The sequence below is a fragment of the Cololabis saira genome, chromosome 10 (genome assembly GCF_033807715.1).
Source record: "Cololabis saira isolate AMF1-May2022 chromosome 10, fColSai1.1, whole genome shotgun sequence".
In the NCBI taxonomy this organism is placed as follows: domain Eukaryota; kingdom Metazoa; phylum Chordata; class Actinopteri; order Beloniformes; family Belonidae; genus Cololabis; species Cololabis saira.
Window position 1 is genome coordinate 6,899,849 of NC_084596.1, and position 23,739 is coordinate 6,923,587.

The window sequence follows — 23,739 nt, forward strand, 5'->3', positions numbered from 1 at the left end:
AAGGCTGAGAAAAAAAGGAGCGCGCAGCAACGGCACTAACTCAGCTGTCACACCTGTAACAGAGACTTATAAACGACAGGAGGAAAAATAAAGAACTACATCGTAAGGTAATGAATTCATAAGCTTTGCTCATCAGCCGCTTTCTGTTGTAGAAGAAATCGGGTTTAAACACGTTTGCAGCTTGGATCCGCGGTGCGCGGTGCGCGCGGCTGCGTCATACTTATTTCACTGATGAAATCCTGTCAGAGTTTTACCAGAATATACAGTCCAAAGCCTCACGCAGGACGACAGTCGTGTCAGTCGCTTCACGAGTGACATGTGGAGCTCTAGCGTGAAGAGTTTTGCTTCACTCACAAGAGTTTCCTCACACGTAGCAGATGCTACCGCTAAAGCTTTCACAACACTTAATAATTCATAATTAATTTTTATTTTAAGATTTCATTCCTCTTTCCACAGGAAAACTATGGTTTATAGTTTGTAACTTGTATCAACTTTTAGAGAGTAACATGTCTGCTGTGTCTGTGTTGGTCACATGTACATAATTATTACCACAAGCTGAAGCTACTAAACACTTACTCTTTATAAGCCGAGTTTACACCTAATCTCCTAATTTTTATACCTAATAATACAATGTCAGTGTCGTGTACATGAGACAACAATATTGACGAATTTATGGATTTCACGCTGTGATCGGTGATACTGGTTTTCGAGATCGGTGATCGGCCCTCAAAATCCTGATCGGTGCATCTCTACCCAGGACCCCCCAGAACCCCTCAGAACCCCCAGGACTCACCTGAACACGTAGGTCTGCTTGTTCTCGTTGGGGTAGGCGTTGCCCTGGGCGATGAGCGGCACCGACAGACGCAGCCCGGCCCCCTCCAGGATCAGGTCCTCGGCCGACAGCCGGGTGTCCCGACGCTCCACCCGGAAGTCCAGGCTCAGGTTCTGCCCGTAGCTCAACATCTGGTTCCCCAGGAACTTCTCTGCAGAGAGGGAGACGACCGTGAGGGGGGGGGGGGACCAGAGGAGACCCGGGACGCTGGAGGGACAGCTGAAGAATTGGGGCCGGATTCACCAATATGTTCTTAAGAACGATCTTAAGAAATGTCATTTCTTACGAATGTCTTATTTTTCCTACTTAAGAACTTCTTAAAATATGTAATTGCACGCGCCAACAAACAACTTTTATAGGTAGTTTGGTCTTAACCGTCAGTCACTCACTAAACATGGAGAAGGAGAAAAAGAGATGCAGGAACTTTTCAAGGTTATGGATGAGATTAATGTGGGAAAAAAAATACTATTGGGGAAAATTAATAATAATTAACTACCACGCTAACTAACATGCTAACAAACTAACATGCTAATGTTAACAGACTCTTTGTGTAATTAATTACAAAGTATATCCTCAAACTATGACCTACTAGTCTAAACTTGTCTAAAATGTGTTGAAAAAGGTGAAATTAGAGGCTTATTATTATTATTATTATTATCTTTTCACAGAAGAAATGTTAAGACAGGTCAAGGTTGTCTTAAAGTTAAGAAAAAAGTCAAGAACAAATTTGAGAACTTTTATTTCAAGAATACCATTTATTCTTACGTTTTTTCTTAAGAAGAAACTTAAAGGGAACCCTGGCTATTAAGACATGTAGGTCTTAAAAGATAAATGTTGGTATCAATTATAACAATGTGATATAAAAAACCTTTTTGATGTATTCGTTTTTATAAAATTTGAAAATATAATTGAACTCGTAGGTCGCCATTGTTGTTTACACCGCAATGCATTCTGGGTAGTGACGTCACACGGTTGCACCTGCTGGCCCCCGTACACTGTTTTGACTGTTCAACCAGATAATCCAGAGGATAAACATGTCATCTGTTCAGCCATTTCATTTGAACCCGAGCACAAGGTCAAGGAGGAAGACAACACTGAAAACATATCTCAAAACGAGCCAAATGAAGACCAAGAAAGACGGGATGAGGCGAGAGTGGGACAAAATCCCTGGTGTCTGTGCAGCAACTGCGTCTCAATGCAAACAGAGGAGGAGAGCGTTTGCTGTCAAGAGCTCGTGTTTTTGTCAGCAGCTGTTCACTTTAAGCTATTGTGTGATAAAACGTATTCCAATATCAATAATTTTGGAGATTATTAGCATCCACCGCTGTCCTATGCTTTATAAATCATTAGGACAGGTGGCGCCGCCAGGATTCAATTTTGTAGTAGGCACAGAAACAGTCCGTCCACTGCTCTATACGGCTAATTTCAGGCTCTCACTCGGCCTGAATATTACACTATCCATTAGGGAGAGGATATGTTGGTTGGCTATTCAGTGTTCAATAAGTATTTCAAAGATCTTTTTTACTCAAACAAAACTTTGCAGTGACAAATTGGATAACGTGCGCACGGCTCACTACAGATATGATACCAACATTTATCTTTTAAGACCTACATGTCTTAATAGCCAGGGTTCCCTTTAAGAAGAAAGTTGAGAAAATACTTAAGAACTTTTTTGGAGAATATGACTTCTTCTCTTTTTTCTTCTTAAGACTGAACCTAAGTAAAAAATGAGACTTAAGAAGATTTTTTTTCTTAAGAATGTTTTGTAAATCCGGCCCCAGGTCTGGACCCCTCTGGTCCTGGACCAGGACCTGGATGGGCGGGGCTAGGGGGTTAGGGGGCTAGGGGGCGTGTCCTCACCTGGAGCTACGAAGTACATGGGCAGGTAATCCTCGGAGACCAGGGACAGTTCCCGGCCGGCGGGGGACCACTGGACCGGGACGGGGGACCCGTCCCTCTGCTGGCCCGTCCACTGCTCGTCCCCTGCACACAGAGAGGCGGATCAGACCCGGAACCAGGAACCAGGAACCAGGAACCAGGAACCAGGAACCCGGAACCCGGACCCATACACATAGATACGTATCCTCCCATGGAGCTGCTGCGATACGTCAACGTCGCCGCCATATTGGATGTTCAAGACTGCGCTGTAAACTAATACAAGTAAATTGACTTATTTTCATAAAGCTCCTTTCTACAAAGAAATGTACGTTTTACGTCTCATTTATTCATTCACACACGCACTAATATACTTGGAAACAGTTAGGCACCAAATATAATATATGTAATTTTCTCAGATGGCAAAAATAAGAACTTTATTGATCCCACATAGGAGTAATTCATGTTATATCAGCTCACAAAAAATAAAGAAAAATCACAAAAATAAGAAAAATAGAGAAACATATTTTCTCATCAACAAAACATATTTTACATAAACATATTAAAAAAATTTCAAGTAACAAAATAACATATTTGAACCATTTTTCAGATTTTTTCAGTTATTTTATTGTCTGAAAAATGGTTCAAATATGTTATTTTGTTATTTGAAAAATTTTACATTTGTTTTGTTGATGAGAAAATATGTTTCTCTATTTTTCTTATTTTTGTGAGGGGGGATATATATTGTTTTTTGGCACTACCTTGTTCTATCTATCTATCTATCTATCTATCTATCTATCTATCTATCTATCTATCTATCACTCATATCAAACAAGGTTTAGTAACAATAGCTTATCTATACCGTCCTCCCGAACCTCAAGTCACCAATTCAACATTACTTATAGAGGCCCCAAGCTCTGGTCTGACTTAAACTCTTCACTGAGGTCCACCTCCTCCCAATGCATTTTCAAAAAAAACCTAAAGGAATTTTTACTTTCCACAGGAACCTAATTTACTTTCTCTACTCGACCTTTAATTTTATCGACCTTTAATTATATATTCTTTCTCATTGTTCTGCTTTTGTCACATTTTTTGTTCTTTCTTTGTGTTTTTTACTATTTGTTGTTTCAAGTACTTGAATTCCTGTTGCTATTGATCTTTGTCTTTTGTTGTTGTTTAGCTCATGCATGCTGTCTGCTTGTCCTTTGTTTTGTTTTTTTGACAGGGGTGGAACCTTGTACAAGTTCGCTATAGAACTTCGGTCCCTCCTTGCGCAGTGCTTCATGCATCTTTTTGTGCTAAATTAATAAACTCTAAAACTCTAAACTCTAAACTCTATAGCTGATATAACATGAATTACTCCTATGTGGGATCAATAAAGTTCTTATTTTTGCCATCTGAGAAAATTAAATATATTATATTTGGTGCCTAACTGTTTCCCAAGTATATTAGTGCGTGTGTGAATGAATAAATGAGACGTAAAACGTACATTTCTTTGTAGAAAGGCGCTTTATGAAAATAAGTCCATTTACTTGAACATCCAACATGGCGGCGACGTTGACGTATCGCAGCAGTGGACAAGAACACTCGATCTACGTCTACGTTTATATGTCTATGCCCGGACCGGTACCGGGGGGCGGGGCTTTAGGGGGCGGGGCTTTAGGGGGCGGTACCTCGGTCGAAGGCGGAGCTGACGGTCGTCACGCTGAAGCCCTCGGCGCTGGCGCAGACGGACGAGTGCTGGAAGCAGAAGCAGGGGGTGCAGCCCTGCGGGTTGTGGGGGTCCAGGTTGAAGTATCCCAGCTTGCACCTGAGGGGGCGACAGGGACAACCGGGCTGATCTCTGACCTCTGACCCTGAGGGCCGGGCTGGGAGGGGGCGGGGCTTACCTGTCGCAGCTGAAACCCTCCACGTTGTCCTTGCAGCGGCACTGACCCGAGCCCACGTCACACTCCTGGGTGCTGCCGGAGGGGGAGCAGGAGCAGGGTCTGGGGGGACGGGGGGGTTAATGGTGGTGGTAATTATAGTAATAATAATAATAATAATAATAATAATAATAATAATAATAATATAATAAAAATAATAAAACAATGATAAAATAATAACATTAATAATAATTATAATAAAAGAATAATATTAAAATGATAATTATAATAAAACAATAATAATAATAATTATAATAAAATATAATAATACTAATAATAATAATAATAATAATAACAATGATAATAAAAATAATTAAACTATAACAAAATAATAATAATAATAACAATAATTATAATAAAACAATTATTATAATAATTATAATAAAATATAATATAATGATAATAGTAATAAAATAATGATAATACAATAATAATTATCATAAAATTAAAATAAAATAAAAATAATATAACAATAATACAATAATTATAATGAAATAAAATAATAATAATAATAATATAATAACAATAATAATAATATAATAAAGTAATACTAACAATATTGATAATAATAGTAATAATAAAATAATAGTGATAATAGTAATCATAATAATAATAAAATAATAATAATAATAATAATAATAATAATTATAATAGTGATAATAACAACCGGTAATAACATACACAGACCATGTAGACTAACCAAAACAGAAGCCTAATAAAAGAAACTAAGACCAAAAACAAAAAGGATGTAATGAAGGATGTGATGAAATATACACAAAAATTATAATTATTATAATTATAAATTATTATAATTATACATTTACTCAAAACATTTTTTTGTGTTCTCTATTATGCATTTCTACTTTGTCGTAATGATTTTACCAAAAGAAATTGGCTTCATTCACTTTATTTAGAGAAAAAAATGGAATTCTAATGCCTTTTTGATTGAGCCTTAAATATAAATTTGTAAATATAAATGTGTTTTTACAATCTGCATCGAGTATTCCGGGATAAATATTAAATAAATATATATTTATGGGTCTTTCTCTTCCTGCAGGCCTCTCTCAGACCAGCAGGGGGGGCTGTCAGACCAAATAATACTTTCTCTATGTTAAAATCATAAATGATTAAATGCCTAATACATTTCAAGCTTCACATCACCAATAAATAGCCAAAAAAGGTTCAGGCTCCAAACAAAGACTACAATTAAACTGAGTAGATTAAAGCAAATAAAATATCAGTGAGTTTATTGTGTAAGTTTTTACTTTTTTTGTTAATCAATTCTCCTAAATATTTAGTAAAAACCAGGAAAAGCAGCCCAGATTTTATCAACCCGCCCAGTCCGGTATTTCTCAGCCCAATTGGGCTGAAACCCGCTCAACCTGGCAACCCTGACTGAGGCGTCTTACAACTGGAAACAGGTTTATTTACGATGAAGTGAACCTTAAATAAACCAGGTGGCATCTCAGGAAGGTCTCCTGGTGGTCATGTGACTCCAACAGTCTGGAGGTTTTAACTGGACCTGGTTTCTGGTGGACGTGTTGCCTAGCAACCACCAGAGGACCAGAGGACGGGGAGAGGGTTCTCCCTGAAGTGAGCAGCTCGATGGGTGTGTGATGTTTGAGTGTCAGCAGGACCAGGACCTGACCCGGGTCTAGGTCCTGGTCCAGGTCTTACCTGCAGCCGGCCTCCGTCAGACTGTGGAATCCCGGCTGGCAGCGGTCGCACTTCTCTCCGGTCACTCCGGGTTTACAGGGACACACACCTCTGCTGTCACACTGGGGAGACTCGGATCCTGGAGACACACACACATATATATGAATATACACACATATACACACACACACACACACACACACACACACACACACACACACACACACACACACACACACACACACACACACACACACACACATATATATGAATATACACACATATACACACACACACACACACACACACATATATATGAATATACACACATATACACACACACACATATATGTAAATATACACACACACACACACACACACACACACACACACACACACACATATATATGAATACACACACACACACACACACACACACACACACACACACACACACACACACACACACACACACACACACACACACACACATTTATACCACGGTCGGTGTGAATACTCGATTCTGATTTACGGTGGCCGAGACCCGCCATTGCTGAAAATTAAAGAAACGCTGCAAATAAAAACAAACGCCGCTGCAAATAAAATAAATGCTGCAAATAAAATAAACGCTGCAAATAAAAACAAATGCTGCTGCAAATAAAATAAACGCTGCAAATAAAATAAACGCTGCAAATAAAAACAAACGCTGCTGCAAATAAAATAAACGCTGCAAATAAAAACAAATGCCGCTGCAAATAAAATAAACGCTGCAAATAAAAACAAACGCCGCTGCAAATAAAATAAACGCTGCAAATAAAAACAAACGCCGCTGCAAATAAAATAAACGCTGCAAATAAAAACAAACGCTGCTGCAAATAAAATAAACGCTGCAAATAAAAACAAACACCGCTGCAAATAAAACAAACGAAGCAAATAAAAAAGCCACAACAGAAGTGAATTACCGGGGACTATTTTTGCTGATGCACCGGTGTTTTTTACGTGAGAGGAGAAGAAGAAGACGAAGAGGACGTAAGTGAAAAGGAAGAAATAAGAAGAGCGAGGAATAAGAAGAACAACGAACGAGAAAATAAGTGAAAAGGTTAGTGTTCAACGTCGCTACGTGTAATTTTTAATGTGCAACACCGGTGCATCGGGAAAAATAGTCCCCGGTAATTCACTTCCGTTGTGGCTTTTTTATTTGCGTCGTTTTTTTATTTTATTTGCAGCAGCGTTTGTTTCTGTTTGCAGCGTTACTTTTATTTTCAGCAACGGCGGGTCTCGGCCACCGTACTGATTGGCTGGCAGGTGGACATTAAAAGTGATAATCTCCACCTAGAAAACAAGTTTGGTCAAATTGTCTGACAACTTTAATATCATTGCGCTGGATCAACTGCCAGGTGGTAACCACGGCAACGGAGATTCAGAGAAGAAGAGCCGGCTACCGCTGGACGGCCACATGAGTGATTTTGTATTTTCTTTTAATTTATTTGGTGAATTTAACTATTTTGATGACTGGGATGTAGAAGAGGAGAGGAAAGAAAATGAAAAGAAAGCGGAGAAACGGCAGGAGGAGGTGACGTGTCCTCCGGAGCTCGGCTGTATCGTCTCTCTCATGCCGGGCTGGAAACTCTCCAGATCATGTGGGTGACGGGTCATGGCTGTGAGAGCCTGCAGGCTGACCAGCTCCATCAGTGCAGGACAGACGGAAATGGAGCAACATTTTATCTCCCGTTGCTCCGGCAAGCAGTGGCGAGGATCGCGAGCCACAAACTTTAAACTTTAAACGAACAAGCGGCTGCAGACGAGAGATTAAATAGTCCGCTCAGCTGTGGCTTGTTATAAAACTAATGATTTCAACTGAAAACACATTAAAGCATGAATAACTGATTTAATATTTATGTTTTTTGGTAAGTGACCGTGGTATAAGCGGGATAATGTCCTTCGAGGTTTACATTAACATAAATATATACTTCCCGGGGGCGTGAACCGTGCGACGCGCCGTCCATATATTTATGATAATGTTCACGTCGGGCATTATCCCTTACTTAATTCATTTTTATTTTAAGATTTAATTCCTCTTTCCACAGGAAAACTAAGGTTTATATTTAACAACTTGTATCAACTCTAAGAGAGTGACAAGTCTGCTGTTGTCTGTGTTGGCGACATGTTGTACATAATTATTACCACAGGAAGCTGAAGCTAATAAGCTACACTCACAGTCTGTCCTAACTGCATGCGAGCGTCCGACTATCGCGTCACACTGCGTGGAATCGAACGCTCTCTGTCCAAACTGAACGCGTTAACGGCCCCCACGTTATTTTGATTGACAGCTGAAACTCGCTTTTTAAAAGGCTGATTTATGGTTCCGCGTTACACCAACGCAGATCCTACGCCGTAGATTTTACGCGGAACCATAAATCAGCCTTTATTCACCGCACTACCCGCCCGTGCTCCTGAAAAAAACTTCTAAAATAACTCCTAAAAGAGTAAAGAGACAAGTAAAAGATGGGCGAGTACTTGTAATCTTCCTACGTTTGTACTTTCTAAACAGAAAACAGCTTGATATTGTGATATTTATATGTTCTTCTATTTCCTTCCTGTCGCTCGCGTTGAAAGCGCCGTAGGAAACAGTCATGATAAGGAACGGCTGATCCAGTTAGTTGAAATGAGAAGTTATCTCTATGATTCCTCCTCATTTCACTACAAAAACCTCAATAAAGTGGCAGAAAGAAATATTATCCTATTATTATTATATATTATCTTATTATTATATCTTATTATCTTATCAGAACCTTCCAGCTCCCTGGCGATCTCCCTCCAGCAGCTGCCACTTTATTGAGGTTCTTGTATTGAAATGACTGTTTCCTAAAGCGCTTTCAACGCAAGCGGCAGGAAGAAAATAGAAACAGTGTGTCCGACAAAACGGCGCGCAGCGCTGCGTCGCTGCGTCGCTGCGGCCAGTTAGGACAGTCCAATAGAAAATAAAGCAATGGAATAGTTTTTGACGCTGACGCTTGCTCACGTCACATGCAGTTATGACACGGTGTTACTCTTTGTAACGTGAGTCACAAGCCAGCCCCCCCCACTCACCGACGGGGCTGCAGCTGCAGGCCCGGCAGGGCCCGCCCTCCTGGTCCCGGTAGAACTGGTCCAGGCAGCGCTCACAGTGCGGCCCGTCCGTGTTGCCGGAGCAACCGCGGCAGCGGCCGCCGCGGCCCGTGGCCCGGTAGAGCTCGGCATCAAACTCACACTCCTGACTCCGGCCGTTACAGTCACAGGCTGGAGAGAGAGAGAGGGATGGATGAATGATGGATGGATGATGGATGATGGATGGATGATGGATGGATGGATGAATGGATGAATGATGGATGGATGAATGATGGATGGATGAATGATGGATGGATGATGGATGGATGGATGGATGGATGGATGAATGAATGAATGGATGGATGGATGGAAGATGGATGGATGATGGATGGATGATGGATAGATGAATGGATGAATGATGGATGGATGAATGATGGATGGATGAATGATGGATGGATGATGGATGGATGAATGGATGAATGATGGAAGGATGATGGATGGATGAATGATGGATGGATGATGGATGGATGATGGATGGATGATGGATGGATGAATGGATGAATGATGGATGGATGATGGATGGATGGATGATGGATGGATGAATGGATGAATGATGGATGGATGATGGATGGATGAATGATGGATGATGGATGGATGGATGAATGATGGATGGATGGATGATGGATGGATGAATGGATGAATGATGGATGGATGATGGATGGATGGATGAATGATGGATGGATGATGGATGGATGGATGGATGAATGATGGATGGATGGATGATGGATGGATGGATGAATGGATGATGGATGGATGATGGATGGATGAATGGATGAATGATGGATGGATGGATGAATGATGGATGGATGAATGATGGATGGATGATGGATGGATGATGGATGGATGATGGATGGATGAATGGATGAATGATGGATGGATGATGGATGGATGGATGAATGGATGAATGATGGATGGATGAATGATGGATGGATGAATGATGGATGGATGATGGATGGATGGATGGATGGATGGATGAATGAATGAATGGATGGATGGATGGAAGATGGATGGATGATGGATGGATGATGGATAGATGAATGGATGAATGATGGATGGATGAATGATGGATGGATGAATGATGGATGGATGATGGATGGATGAATGGATGAATGATGGAAGGATGATGGATGGATGAATGATGGATGGATGATGGATGGATGATGGATGGATGAATGGATGGATGGATGAATGGATGAATGATGGATGGATGATGGATGGATGAATGATGGATGGATGATGGATGAATGATGGATGGATGATGGATGGATGATGGATGGATGAATGGATGAATGATGGATGGATGATGGATGGATGGATGATGGATGGATGAATGGATGAATGATGGATGGATGATGGATGGATGAATGATGGATGATGGATGGATGGATGAATGATGGATGGATGGATGATGGATGGATGAATGGATGAATGATGGATGGATGATGGATGGATGATGGATGGATGGATGAATGATGGATGGATGATGGATGGATGGATGAATGGATGGATGGATGAATGGATGGATGATGGATGGATGGATGAATGATGGATGAATGATGGATGGATGGATGATGGATGGATGGATGAATGGATGATGGATGGATGATGGATGGATGAATGGATGAATGATGGATGGATGGATGAATGATGGATGGATGAATGATGGATGGATGATGGATGGATGATGGATGGATGATGGATGGATGAATGGATGAATGATGGATGGATGATGGATGGATGGATGATGGATGAATGAATGATGGATGGATGAATGATGGATGGATGATGGATGGATGAATGGATGAATGATGGATGGATGATGGATGGATGAATGATGGATGGAGAATGGATGGATGATGGATGGATGGATGAATGATGGATGGATGGATGATGGATGGATGAATGGATGAATGATGGATGGATGGATGAATGATGGATGGATGAATGATGGATGGATGATGGATGGATGATGGATGGATGATGGATGGATGAATGGATGAATGATGGATGGATGATGGATGGATGGATGATGGATGAATGAATGATGGATGGATGAATGATGGATGGATGATGGATGGATGAATGGATGAATGATGGATGGATGATGGATGGATGAATGATGGATGGAGAATGGATGGATGATGGATGGATGGATGAATGATGGATGGATGGATGATGGATGGATGAATGGATGAATGATGGATGGATGATGAATGAATGATGGATGGATGAATGATGGATGGATGATGGATGGATGGATGAATGGATGATGCATGCTGGGTAACCCCCCGGTGCTTGCTGGGTAACCCCCCCCGGTGCATGCTGGGTAACCCCCCCCCCCCGGTGCATGCTGGGTAACCCCCCCCCCCCGGTGCATGCTGGGTAACCCCCCCCCCCCGGTGCATGCTGGGTAACCCCCCCCGGTGCATGCTGGGTAACTCCCCCCGGGTGCATGCTGGGTAACTCCCCCCGGGTGCATGCTGGGTAACCCCCCCGGTGCATGCTGGGTAACCCCCCCGGTGCATGCTGGGTAACCCCCCCCGGTGCATGCTGGGTAACTCACCCAGACACTCGTTAGCGTTGTCGGCCGTGGCGCGGCGCCAGGGCCGGTCGTTGTAGAACGGTTTGCAGACGCCGCAGTCGACGCCCTCCGTGTCGTGTTTGCAGTTGCAGACCAGCCGTCCCCCGTTGTCCCGCACGCACTCGCTAGCATGGCCGTTACACTTGCACCTGCGGGGGGACACACCTGTCACACCTGGACCTGAGACACACCTGTCACACCTGGACCTGAGACACACCTGGACCTGAGACACACCTGGACCTGAGACACCTGGACCTGAGACACACCTGTCACACCTGGACCTGAGACACACCTGGACCTGAGACACACCTGGACCTGGGACACACCTGGACCTGAGACACACCTGTCACCCCTGGACCTGAGACACACCTGTCACACCTGGACCTGAGACACACCTGGACCTGAGACACACCTGTCACACCTGGACCTGAGACACACCTGGACCTGAGACACACCTGTCACACCTGGACCTGAGACACACCTGGACCTGAGACACACCTGGACCTGAGACACACCTGGACCTGAGACACCTGGACCTGAGACACACCTGGACCTGAGACACACCTGTCACACCTGGACCTGAGACACACCTGGACCTGAGACACACCTGGACCTGGGACACACCTGGACCTGAGACACACCTGTCACCCCTGGACCTGAGACACACCTGTCACACCTGGACCTGAGACACACCTGGACCTGAGACACACCTGTCACACCTGGACCTGAGACACACCTGGACCTGAGACACACCTGTCACACCTGGACCTGAGACACACCTGGACCTGAGACACACCTGTCACACCTGGACCTGAGACACACCTGGACCTGAGACACACCTGTCACACCTGGACCTGAGACACACCTGGACCTGAGACACACCTGTCTCACCTGGACCCAGGCCTAGGGGGGGGGGGGGTCGGATGGGACCAGGGGCTGGACCATAGCTGGACACGCCCCCTGTGACATCACCAGGTTTCTGGGGAGTCACACACCTGATGACTGGCCACACCTGTCCATCGCTCCTGTAGTTTCTTGTACTGGCCCCCCTTCTCTTCTCTTTTGTCCATGGTGCAACAAGAGCATCTCTGAATGCACAACACCGGATCCTGCAGCGTGGGAGTGAGAGGGGCAGGGTAACGGCCCGGGCAGGCGGGGGAGAGATTTGTCCGTCAAGACTCCTCTCCCTGGCCCTGCCCCTCCTCAACCTTTCCCCGACCCTGCACCCCAACCTGGGACTTGCTGATTGGGCCGGAGCTTCAGGAGCTGCGTGCTGGCCTGCGGTCCCCACCCCCGGTCATCCCGCTGCTGCTTCCACCTGCCTGCTGTGAGCCTGGTCCTGGTCCAGGTTTCTTCCCTCCTAAAGGAGTTTTTCTTGCCACTGTTTGGCTTAAGGTTTTTCTCCCACTAGGGGAGTTTTTACCTGCCATTGTTTATGTAATAATTGCTCGGGGGTTTATGTTCTGGGTCTCTGGAAAGCGTCTAGAGACAACTTTTGTTGTATTGAACGCTATATAAATAAAATTGAAGTGAATTGAATTGAATAGTCCCGCCCAGGCCCGGTAGTCCCCCCCGACCCGGTAGTCCCGCCCTGCCAGCCAGGAATGTCAGGAATGCTGGTTGTGTCACGGAAACCTCAGTCAGACTGATTCTGGCTCAGCGCCAGAACCCCCCCCTCCCCCGGTTGTGCAAGACCGGGACGTGTTCTGGGAATTCCTAGGGGGGGGGGGGGGGGGGGGGGGGGCCAAAACCACCAGAACCACCAGAACCTCCCGGTGTCACGACAACCTCACCATGTCATGTATCAGTTAAGACCGGTTCTGTCTGAGGACCCAACATGAACCTGGATCTGCTGGACCTGCTGGACATGGATCCTAGTCTACACTTCAACAAGTAAACTGCTACAAAGAAATCTCTACAGGACCAGGACACCTGTCTACAGGTGGAAACAGAAACAGGTTGAAGGACTAAGGGCCAATCCCAATACACCCCCTACTTTCCACCACTAGCCCTAAAAAAGGAGCCACAGATTTCAGGGCACTTGAAATCTTCCCAGGTCTGTCCCAATACTCCCACTACTCCTACTTTCAGCACCACCCCTAAATCAGGAAGCTGAGAGCCAAAAGCTGTTTTAATTTCAGCTGTAGCGCTGTTAATATGCCACTTTATTAAGTTTTAATATTTTTTCAGGCGTAAAAGTAACCGTTAAGATCCCCAACCTGGGCTCAGTTTATCCAAATAACACCCGTTAAGAAATTTGATCCGATGTTTTTGGAGATAATAAGAGCCGCCGGCTCGGAGCAGCAGCAGCAGCCGGAGTACAGACGTGATCGTCAGGTCAACCTGCGCCGTCGTCCTGGGGAGAAACCTGCAGCTCTGTGGAGCCGCTGGCTGAAATAAATCATTTAGGAAGATAAATGTTGGTTTAATAGATGAAATCTAACAGTTGTAGCTACGCCTGTTAAGAAATTTGCTCCGAAAATTTCGGGTTTCTGCCTGCCTGCTCCGGAGCTGATTTATGGTTCCGCGTTAAATCGACGCAGAGCCTACGGCGTAGGGTACGCCGTACGACGCGTAACCTACGCCGTAGGCTCTGCCTCGATTTAACGCGGAATCATAAATCAGCCTTTATTCTGGCGAGGTTTGAAAAAGAAAAGCAACAACGGGCAAACGAGTGACTATGTACATTCACTGAGTGAATATTATGAAAGTAAAATATATATTTCTCGCTAGAAATGTAATGAAAACGCATTTTTATGCAGAAACTAACTCAAAATATTGATTTTATTCAGTAAAAAATAAGAAATGTCCGCCATGTTTTTTTTTTTATTCAGTCTGCAAATGATGACGTAAAGCATTCTGGGAAATTTTTCTGGTCCTCGGTCAACTAGTGAGCATCGGAAATCCCTCGCTGTGAAGGGGTAGATTCATAGACACTACCCTCGTTTTCTCCACTCCCCCTAGGTGAAAGAGGAATTGGGACACAAATACCCTCACGGGAACGCGCAAAATTTAGGGGTAGGGACGAAAAGTAAGGGAAGTGGCTGTATTGGGACAGGGCCTTAATCGTCTTTCAGAACAGTTTCACTAGTTTATTTGTTAAAGTTTTTCCAGGTGGTTCCAGGTATTTCCAGGTGGTTCCAGGAACTACTGTCTTCCCCGTCGGCAGCTCCTTACCTTCCCCCCACGGCGAAGTCGGAGATGGCGTAGTAGTAGGACTTGAGGACCTTGGGGTCGTTGAAGACCTCGTCCCCGAAGGTGTTGAGCCTGTTCAGGGTCACCCTGATGTCGGTGGCCGTCACCCAGTCCTGCAAGACACATGGACACCTGTCAGTCACATGGACACGCCTCCTTTTGGGGGCGTGGCTACCCCGACACCCGCCTGCTAGCGGGTCAAAGGTCAGACTCCGCAGATTGGAACAACGTAGAGAGGACCACCAAAAACTGGACTACAAAGACAACCTCACTTTGTCCGGTCCAACTCTTTCATGCCCCTTTTCCACCAAACCGGTTCCAGAGCTGGTTCTGGATAGGGTTGGGCGATATATCAAGATTTTAATATATATCGATATATTTTCAAACGCGATATGGTACGAGACAATATCGTTTATATCGATTTAATTTTTTTTTTTTTTTTTTTTTTTTTGATTTTGATATAGCTTATTTTGTGACAAATTGACTTGAATGTTTTATTTGAGATTTGCACAAATGTTTTGTTATTTGCACAACTGTCAACCTCAGTGGAAAAGTCTGCCTGTTACTGTCTACATTGTATTAATTGCACAGTGTATTTTAATTTAATTGTTATGCAGGAAAGGGATATTTGTTTTATTTTATTCAAGAAGCATTTTTATTCTATATATGCAGGCAGTTTATTTTTATTTCATTTGTTTTATACATTTTGATATTGTGCAGACCTCTGTTAATAAAGGAACCTGTGTGACATTTGGCACGAGGCTTTGTATTAAAACTGACTGTTTTTTTAAGAGTTTGCCTCAGAAAAAAATGAAGCTAACAGAGATGCTAACAGAGATGCTATGCTATAATGCTTTGGGGGAAACCCCAATTATGGCACAGAAAAAATATCGATATATATCGAGTATCAACATTCAGCTAGAAAATATCGAGATATGACTTTTGGTCCATATCACCCAGCCCTAGTTCTGGACCAGGGCTGGTTCACAACTCGTTCAACTTTGGAATCAGCTGAGAACCGTTTTGTCTCCGTCTCCCAGTCTTGCTGTTGTCGTTGGTCTTAATAACCCCCCCCTCGGCTTACGTATGGGTCAATGACGTGACGCCTATATTTTCTGAAAAACAGATTTTTTTTCAATTCAAAAAAGGTTTAAATGGATAAAAAAATACCATATATATGACCTACCTGTCCCACATATGGACTCACTTGAATTTTACAAAAAATACTAGTTATTTGGGATTTTGTTGTTGTTTTAAGCGTCATAATGTCATGTGGTGCGACCGTCCGACCAGGACTCTTGTTTTGAAAACTTTTTTTGAAATCACTCTAAATGTATTTAAATCAATCTTCTGCCCTATCTGGCATGATTTCCAAAGTATCTTGTAGTCCTGTGTAAGATTGCAACACATTTGTATTTATATTTCCATCATAATATACAAACAAAGTTTGACTGATGATGTCCATTTTATGAAATATCATAAAAAAAACATTTTTGTATAATACTGAAAACTTGTAAAAAAAAGATGTCAAGATGTTAAGGAAATTAATTTATTTTAATATGAATCACGGTTGCACCACATGACCTTTTTTTAAGGCTAGTGCCAATTAATCTTGACAAAAAACTCTGAAATCACTTAATTTAACATTTTTATATGAATTTATGTGTACACAACATTCTTAATGTTTGAACTACTGCAATAGATATTCTTTTTTTTTATTATTTTAAAATTGACCTGTTGAAAATCCTTATTCGTCGTTGACCCGTAAGCGGTCCTTTCCTCTAGGTCAGGGGTCGGCAACCCACGGCTCCAGAGCCGCATGCGGCTCTTTAGCACCGCCCTAGTGGCTCCTGGAGCTTTTTCAGAAATGTTTAACTTTTTTTTCCATTTTTTTCTTCTTTTTTTCTCTTTTCCTTTTTTTTCCTTTTTCCTTTCCTTTTTAATCTTGACATTTCAACTTTTTTCTCGACATTTTGACTTTTTTCTCGAAATTTTGACTATTTCCTCGACATTTCGACTTTTTTAGTCAAGATTTCAACTTTTTTCTCGAAATTTTGACTTTTTTCTCGAAATTTTTACTTTTTTTCTCAACATTTTAGCTTTTTTTCTCAACATTTCAACTTTTTTTCTCAACATTTCAACTTTTTTTCTCAACATTTCGACTTTTTTCTTGACATTTTGACTTTTTTCTCAACATTTCAATTTTTATCTCGACATTTCGCCTTTTGCCATTTGCCTTCATTCTAAGGCTGATACAAGACTTTTCATGTTTTTTTGCAGCTCCAGACATATTTGTTTTTTGTGTTTTTGGTCCAATATGGCTCTAAAATATTTTGGGTTGCCGACCCCTGCTCTAGTCCACCAAAGAGTTGGTGCTACCTTGGAACCGGTTCTTCTGGCCCGGAGCCAGTTCTTTGTCAGTGGAAACAGAAAGCCCGGTTCCAAACACAGCACTGGCCCAGAACCAGAACCAGAACCAGCTCTGGAACCGGTTTGGTGGAAACAGGGTACCAGAGGTCTTGACCTCAGGAAACCACCAGACAGCAACGTTCCACAACCGCGGAGGCGTTCTCCCCGCCCTGCTCCGTCCTCCCCGGATCATGTGACTCATACGAGACGCCGACGCAGGAACCTTGACTTTGGTCCCGGCGGCGTCGTCATCGGCCCTGGAGCAACCGGAGTTTATGTTGTTGAGACTGGAGATTAGAAGCTGACGGAAACGCTGCTAAACCCAGACGTCTGGAGCAAAGGTGCAACTAACCGCGACTGCTGCGTTTACCCAGCATGCTTCATGGGTTTACCCTTTTTGTAAAATAAAAACCCAGTTTTGACCCTCCTTGTCCCTCAGGGGTCTGTACGGGTCTGTACGGGTCTGTAAGGGTCTCTTATGGGTCCCTGAAACCCGTCAACACTTCGTATCCGCCGAGGACGCCGAGCAGCGACTCAGACCAACCCCCCCTCCCTTTTGTCCTTGTGAGACGCCGTCAGACTTTGACCTTCTGTGTGTTCTGGCAGTTTTACGACCCGAGACGGAGTTGCTCAAGAAAGTTGCTCAACCCGCTGTAAAGCCTCCTGGGAAGGCAGGCCGGCGGTATCAGCGCTATCGTGGGCTAATCAGAGCTGCTGTTTGAAGACAAACAACAGCTCAGCGACTTCAACAGAATGTACATTTTTTAGTCCATACCGCCCATCCCTAATACACACACATAAAATGATGTACGTATAAAACGCATCAAACCTGGCAGTCCTTCAAACCAACAGGGAAATGACCAGAAAGTAAATGAGTGCAGACAAGTGATTTAGTTCCTAGGTAATTGTGACTTTTGTGTATAGGAGACCCATTTTGACCATGACCTTGTGAATTTATCCATTTGTAGCCGAAGTGAGAAAGTAATCTTTTCCATTTTACCCCAGACCGTTTCATCTGGTTCTGCTGCTTTTTCTTTTGGCACCACTTCAAGTGTTCCAGCTGTTGAGTTTCAGGATAAAGAGCGGGGGTGAAGGGGGGGCGAGCAGAGCACTTCCTCTGGGGGGGTCACATGTTCTGAGCATCATCGGCCTACTCGGAACAACCCCCCCTCCCGCCTCCGGCCACTTCGCACCCCGGCGTCAGATCCTGGTACAGCTGCTGGGAATGTGAGGGGGGGTTGACGGGCAGCTGCCGCGTCCTCCGTTAACCCCCCCGCCTTCTGACTACTTTTTGTATATTGAAAACATTCAAAATATACTGTATAAACCTATTATTTATTGATGTTATTTACCAGGAACCTGAAGGTTTCAGGGGCGGCGGCCGGCTACCGGAGTCAAACCCGGGTCATTAGAACGGGCGCCGGCCCGAGCCATACGAGCGGGGCGGTGCTACCCTGGAACTGGTTCTTCTGGCCCAGAAAAGAGTTGGTGCTACCCTGGAACCATGCGAGCGGGCTGACGGCGGCCCGACATTCTGCTTCCACCAGGGCCCAATCCCAATACTCCCCCTACTTTCTTTCACTAGCCCTACTTTCTACCACTACCCCTAAAAAAGAAGGGACAGATTTTAGGGCACTTGAAATCTTCCCAGATCTGTCCCAATACTCCCACTACTCCTACTTTCAGCACCACCACTAAAATCAGGAAGCTCAGAGCTAAAAGCTGTTTTAATTTCAGCTGTAGCGCTGTTAATATGCCACTTTATTAAGTTTTAATATTTTTTCAGGCGTAAAAGTAACCGTTAAGATCCCCAACCTGGGCTCAGTTTATCCAAATAACGCCTGTTAAGAAATTTGATCCGATGTTTTCGGAGATGAGAAGAGCCGCCGACTCGGAGCAGCAGCAGCTCACGTACAGACGTGATCGCCGGGTCAACCTGCGCCGTCGTCCCGGGGAGAAACCTGCAGCTCTGTGGAGAATTACTGCTGGCTGAAATAAATCATTTAGGAAGATAAATGTTGGTTTAATAGATGAAATCTAACAGTTGCAGCTACGCCTGTTAAGAAATTTGCTCCAAAAATTTTGAGATTTCTGCCTGCCGGGTCCGGAGCTGATTTATGGTTCCGCAGAGCCTACGGCGTAGGGTACGGCGTACGGCGCGCATCGCCGCGTTACCTACGCCGTAGGCTCTGCGTTGGTGTAACGCGGACCCATAAATCAGCCTTTATTCTGGCGTGATCTTCGCAACAACGGGCAAACGAGTGATTATGTACATTCACTGAGTGAATATTATGAAAGTAAAATATATATTTCTCGCTAGAAATGTAATCAAAACGCATTTTTATGCAGAAACTAACTCAAAATATTGCCATGTTTTTTTTCATTCAGTCCGCAAATGACGACGAAAAGAATTGTGGGAAATTTTTCTGGCCCTAGATCAACTAGTCAGCATCGGAAAACACTCGATCCGTAGGGACAGATTCAGCCACTACACTACTTTTCTTCACTAACCCTAGGTGGAAAGAGGAATTGGGACACCACTACCCTCACGGGAACGCACAAAATTTAGGGGTAGGACTGAAAACTAGGGGTAGTGGTGATATTGGGACTGGGCCCAGGTGACCCGGAGCGTGTGCCGGTGCTCCTCCCTGCCGTAGCACTCCGGCCTGCGGCGAGGTTCCGGCAGATGCCGCTGTGGTTGACACTTGGCAGCGCCGCGCGGTTGTTGACGACCAGCAGCTGGTCCAGATATCTGCGGCCGGAACCGCCGTCATGACTCACGCTGAGTGAAACCCGTCCGGCAGCTGCGGTCCCACCGTCCGGTCCAGGAGCCTCGCCTCCCTTCTGCGTCAGTCCGGTTTGAGCCGGGTAGAAACATTTGTCCGCCATCAATCACCAGCGGCTCCGTGACGGCGCCGTGCGGAACGCCGGGACATGTGTTTTCCTGAACGGAGGAACGCCGCTCACGGATAACAACCCCCGGGGGAACCGCAAACATTCAGCCTAGCGAGCTGCCGAGCTTTTTCACAGCTGCAGCCGACGAGCGCTCCCACGTTTGAGATGTTCAGCCTGAACCACCAGGACCGGGTCCACGGTCCTGGTGGTTCAGGAGACAAGTGAGAATACGTGAGAGTTAGCAACAAAATTTCGCCTGTCACAGCCTGTACTTCAGGGGTGCCCCTATCCTGGGACCGTTGCTTTTTAGTCTGTATATTAATGACTTTCCCTCCATCTGTGATGGTGTGGAAGTCCTAATGTATGCAGATGACACAGTTCTCTTCACACATGGCACCGACGCAAACGTCGTCGCTCAGAAACTCTCGGTGGCCATGGAAAAGGCAATGAAGTGGCTTAACAAGTCCTGTTTTACACTGAATACAGAAAAAACGGTTGCAATGCACTTTTCAAACAAACAATGCCATAGAGTCCGTCCCAATATATTGGTGGGTAGTTTCATAGTGAAAAATGTTGAAGAGTTTAAATATTTGGGGGTCATTTTGGACCCAAATCTTAGTTTTAAGAAACATATTAAAAAGACCTCTCATATTTTAAAATGTAATATTGCCAACTTCCGTCACATTAGGAACTCCCTATCTTTAGAAGCAGCTAAATCCTATTTTAATGCCATGATTTTATCCCATATTTTTTACTGTTTGTCTTCATGGTCTCAGGCCAGATCATCAGTTTTAAACCCTCTTAGATCTTTGTACATCTTATCAGGCTTTGAAAATTCTTGATAGAAAGCCACAACGTTTCCATCATTGCCACATATTGTTAAAACTTAAAATTTTAAGCTTTGATAATTTAATCAGGTACTCCAAATCCTGCACGATGCTGCCCCACCCCCCCTAAAGGCCTATGTTCAGCCACGCTCTCAATCGACCAGTAGACCGCTAAGGTCTGTGTCCAGGGGTGAGTGCAATGTTCCAAAAAGGAAGTCCACCTTTTCTCAATCAGCTTTTTCATATAAAGCTATTAAGGAATGGAATGGGCTCCCGGACAATCTAATGAACATGGCAGACTTCCATAGTTTTTCTAGGGCCGTTAAAAAGTGGCTTTTGGATAGTCAGTCCTGTTCTCATTGACAATACCGGACGGGTATTTGGCCATCAGATGGTTCCCTTGTGGGTTCCATCTGATGGCATTTGGATTTTCTGATTTATTTATCTTGACCCAACCTTATTTTAGGTTCAATTATTCTAATCTATGTTATTTTAATCAGTCTGTATTTTGTACTTGCGCTAAGTGCTTTAAATGTTAACCTTTTATTGTGGTTTCAGGACATTGTACAGTAGTCTGTTTCTTGTATTTGTATTTGAACACTGTCATTGTAAGCCCTAATGTGTAGTATTTATGTTTGTCAAGGACTACAGATGGAAATTAGCTCGTGGCTAACTCTGGTGGAGCCATCTTTTTAATGTACCTGCACATTGTCCTTTAAATAAATAAATAAATAAGTCCCTTTCACAAACGCTCCCAAATACACAGACAGAACGACCCGGTCCGTTAGATCAATCAAACCAACAAAAGTAAAGATTAAAGTTCACCAACTACTTCCAGAGACTCAAGGAGACCTCCAAGGTCCAGGTCCATCAGTCAGGTCACACCGTCCACCACTGTGGAACCTAAAAGGACGACTGAGGACAACTCCAGAGTAGGGATGGGCGGTATGGAATAAAAAATGTATCCCGATAAATTCTGGCATTTATCCCGATAACGATAAAATAAATACCAATTCAACTCCACCTTTTTAACTATAAATCTATCTCGCTCTCAGATCCGCCATGTTTGTTACACAAAAACGTCATCAACGGGAATTTATCCTTTTTTCTTTCTCTCTTTCTTTCTTTCAGGCTCATTTCCTCCCTCCCTCCCTCCTCCCTTCCTTCCTTAAATCAGCTTTACACAAAAACATCATCAACAGGAATTTATCGTTTTTATCGCGAGATGACAAATTCTTATCGTGGGGAATTTTTTTGACGGTTTATCGTGAATGGTAAAATATCTCCCATTCCTAGTCAAGAGACACAAAAATGAGCCTCTCTATGGAACCTGGAAAGGCTGGTACCAGGAGTCTTGGATCTGTGCAGGTACCGTGACACCTCAAGACCATCAAGCGTGTCTGGACTAATGCGTCCAGACCTGAACGGGGAGAACGGGGTTCCAGACTGACGGGAGATTTTTCTGCAGATTCAAAAACTAAAGTCTTTGAACCAAACTGTAAATACTTCTGCAGTAAAGTTCGACATCTGGACACGAAGGTCACTGGACACGAAGGTCACTGGTCACCAAGGTCAGGGAAGATGAAGGTCAGTGAAGACGAAAGCCTCCCTGATGGTGTTGGGGGTGTGGGGGCGGGTACTTGCACTACCAGGTTGCCTGTTTTAGTTTGGCCGGAGTCCGGCGGTACCACTGGTTCTGGGTGGGTCCGATGTCGGAGACGGTGAAGGACGATTTCAAAGGGGTCAAAGTTCACATTTAAGCCTGAATTATGATTCTGCGTCAAACCAACGCAGAGCACACGCCGTCACCGTGACGCCATCGTGAACCCTCCGGTCACAGTGAATGAAAGAGATAAGGACAACTATTGTGCAAAAACCAAACAAAAAAAGAAAAAAAAATCACACATACACGAAGAAAAGAGCGCTGAAAGTTCACGACTGCTTCAAACCGGAAACCAGAAATGCGTTGCTACCGAGTGAAACAATCACAGCCCTCTTGGGTCTGCGTTTGGTCTGCGTCGCTCCACGCGTGGAGTGTGTGTAATGGGGAGGAAGGGAAGGATGGGTAGCAAAAGGGGGGTATATTTTTAGGCAGCATTCAGGGATGGGTGCAAGGAAAGGAAGGAAGGGAAGGAAAGAAGAGGAGGAAGGAAGGAAGGAATGGAATGAGGAAGGATGAAGGAAGGAAGGAGGAATGAGGAAGGAAAGGAAAGGAAGGAATGAGGAAGGAGGAATGAAGGAAGGAAGGAAGAAGGAACGGAGGAAGGAAGGAAGAGGAAGGAAGGAATGAAGGAAGGAAGGAAGGAAGGAATGAAGGAAGGAAGGAAGGAATGGAATGGAAGGAAGGAAGGAAGGATGAAATGAATGAAGGAAGGAAGGAGGAAGGAATGAGGAAGG

The 23,739-nt window shown here is 44.1% G+C and overlaps 1 protein-coding gene across 1 annotated transcript in view; it reads right to left on the bottom strand.

The window, feature by feature from the left end:
• lamc1 (laminin, gamma 1) overlaps window positions 1-23,739 on the bottom strand; it is an 84,001-nt gene that overhangs the window by 18,480 nt on the left and 41,782 nt on the right. The window contains exons 3-10 of the mRNA XM_061731615.1: window positions 15,194-15,324; window positions 11,999-12,165; window positions 9,379-9,567; window positions 6,310-6,427; window positions 4,597-4,695; window positions 4,381-4,517; window positions 2,693-2,815; window positions 794-983 (exon numbers count right to left, since the gene is read on the bottom strand). Coding sequence (XP_061587599.1) covers window positions 794-983; window positions 2,693-2,815; window positions 4,381-4,517; window positions 4,597-4,695; window positions 6,310-6,427; window positions 9,379-9,567; window positions 11,999-12,165; window positions 15,194-15,324 — 1,154 coding nt within the window. The remainder of the gene's footprint in view (window positions 1-793; window positions 984-2,692; window positions 2,816-4,380; window positions 4,518-4,596; window positions 4,696-6,309; window positions 6,428-9,378; window positions 9,568-11,998; window positions 12,166-15,193; window positions 15,325-23,739) is intronic.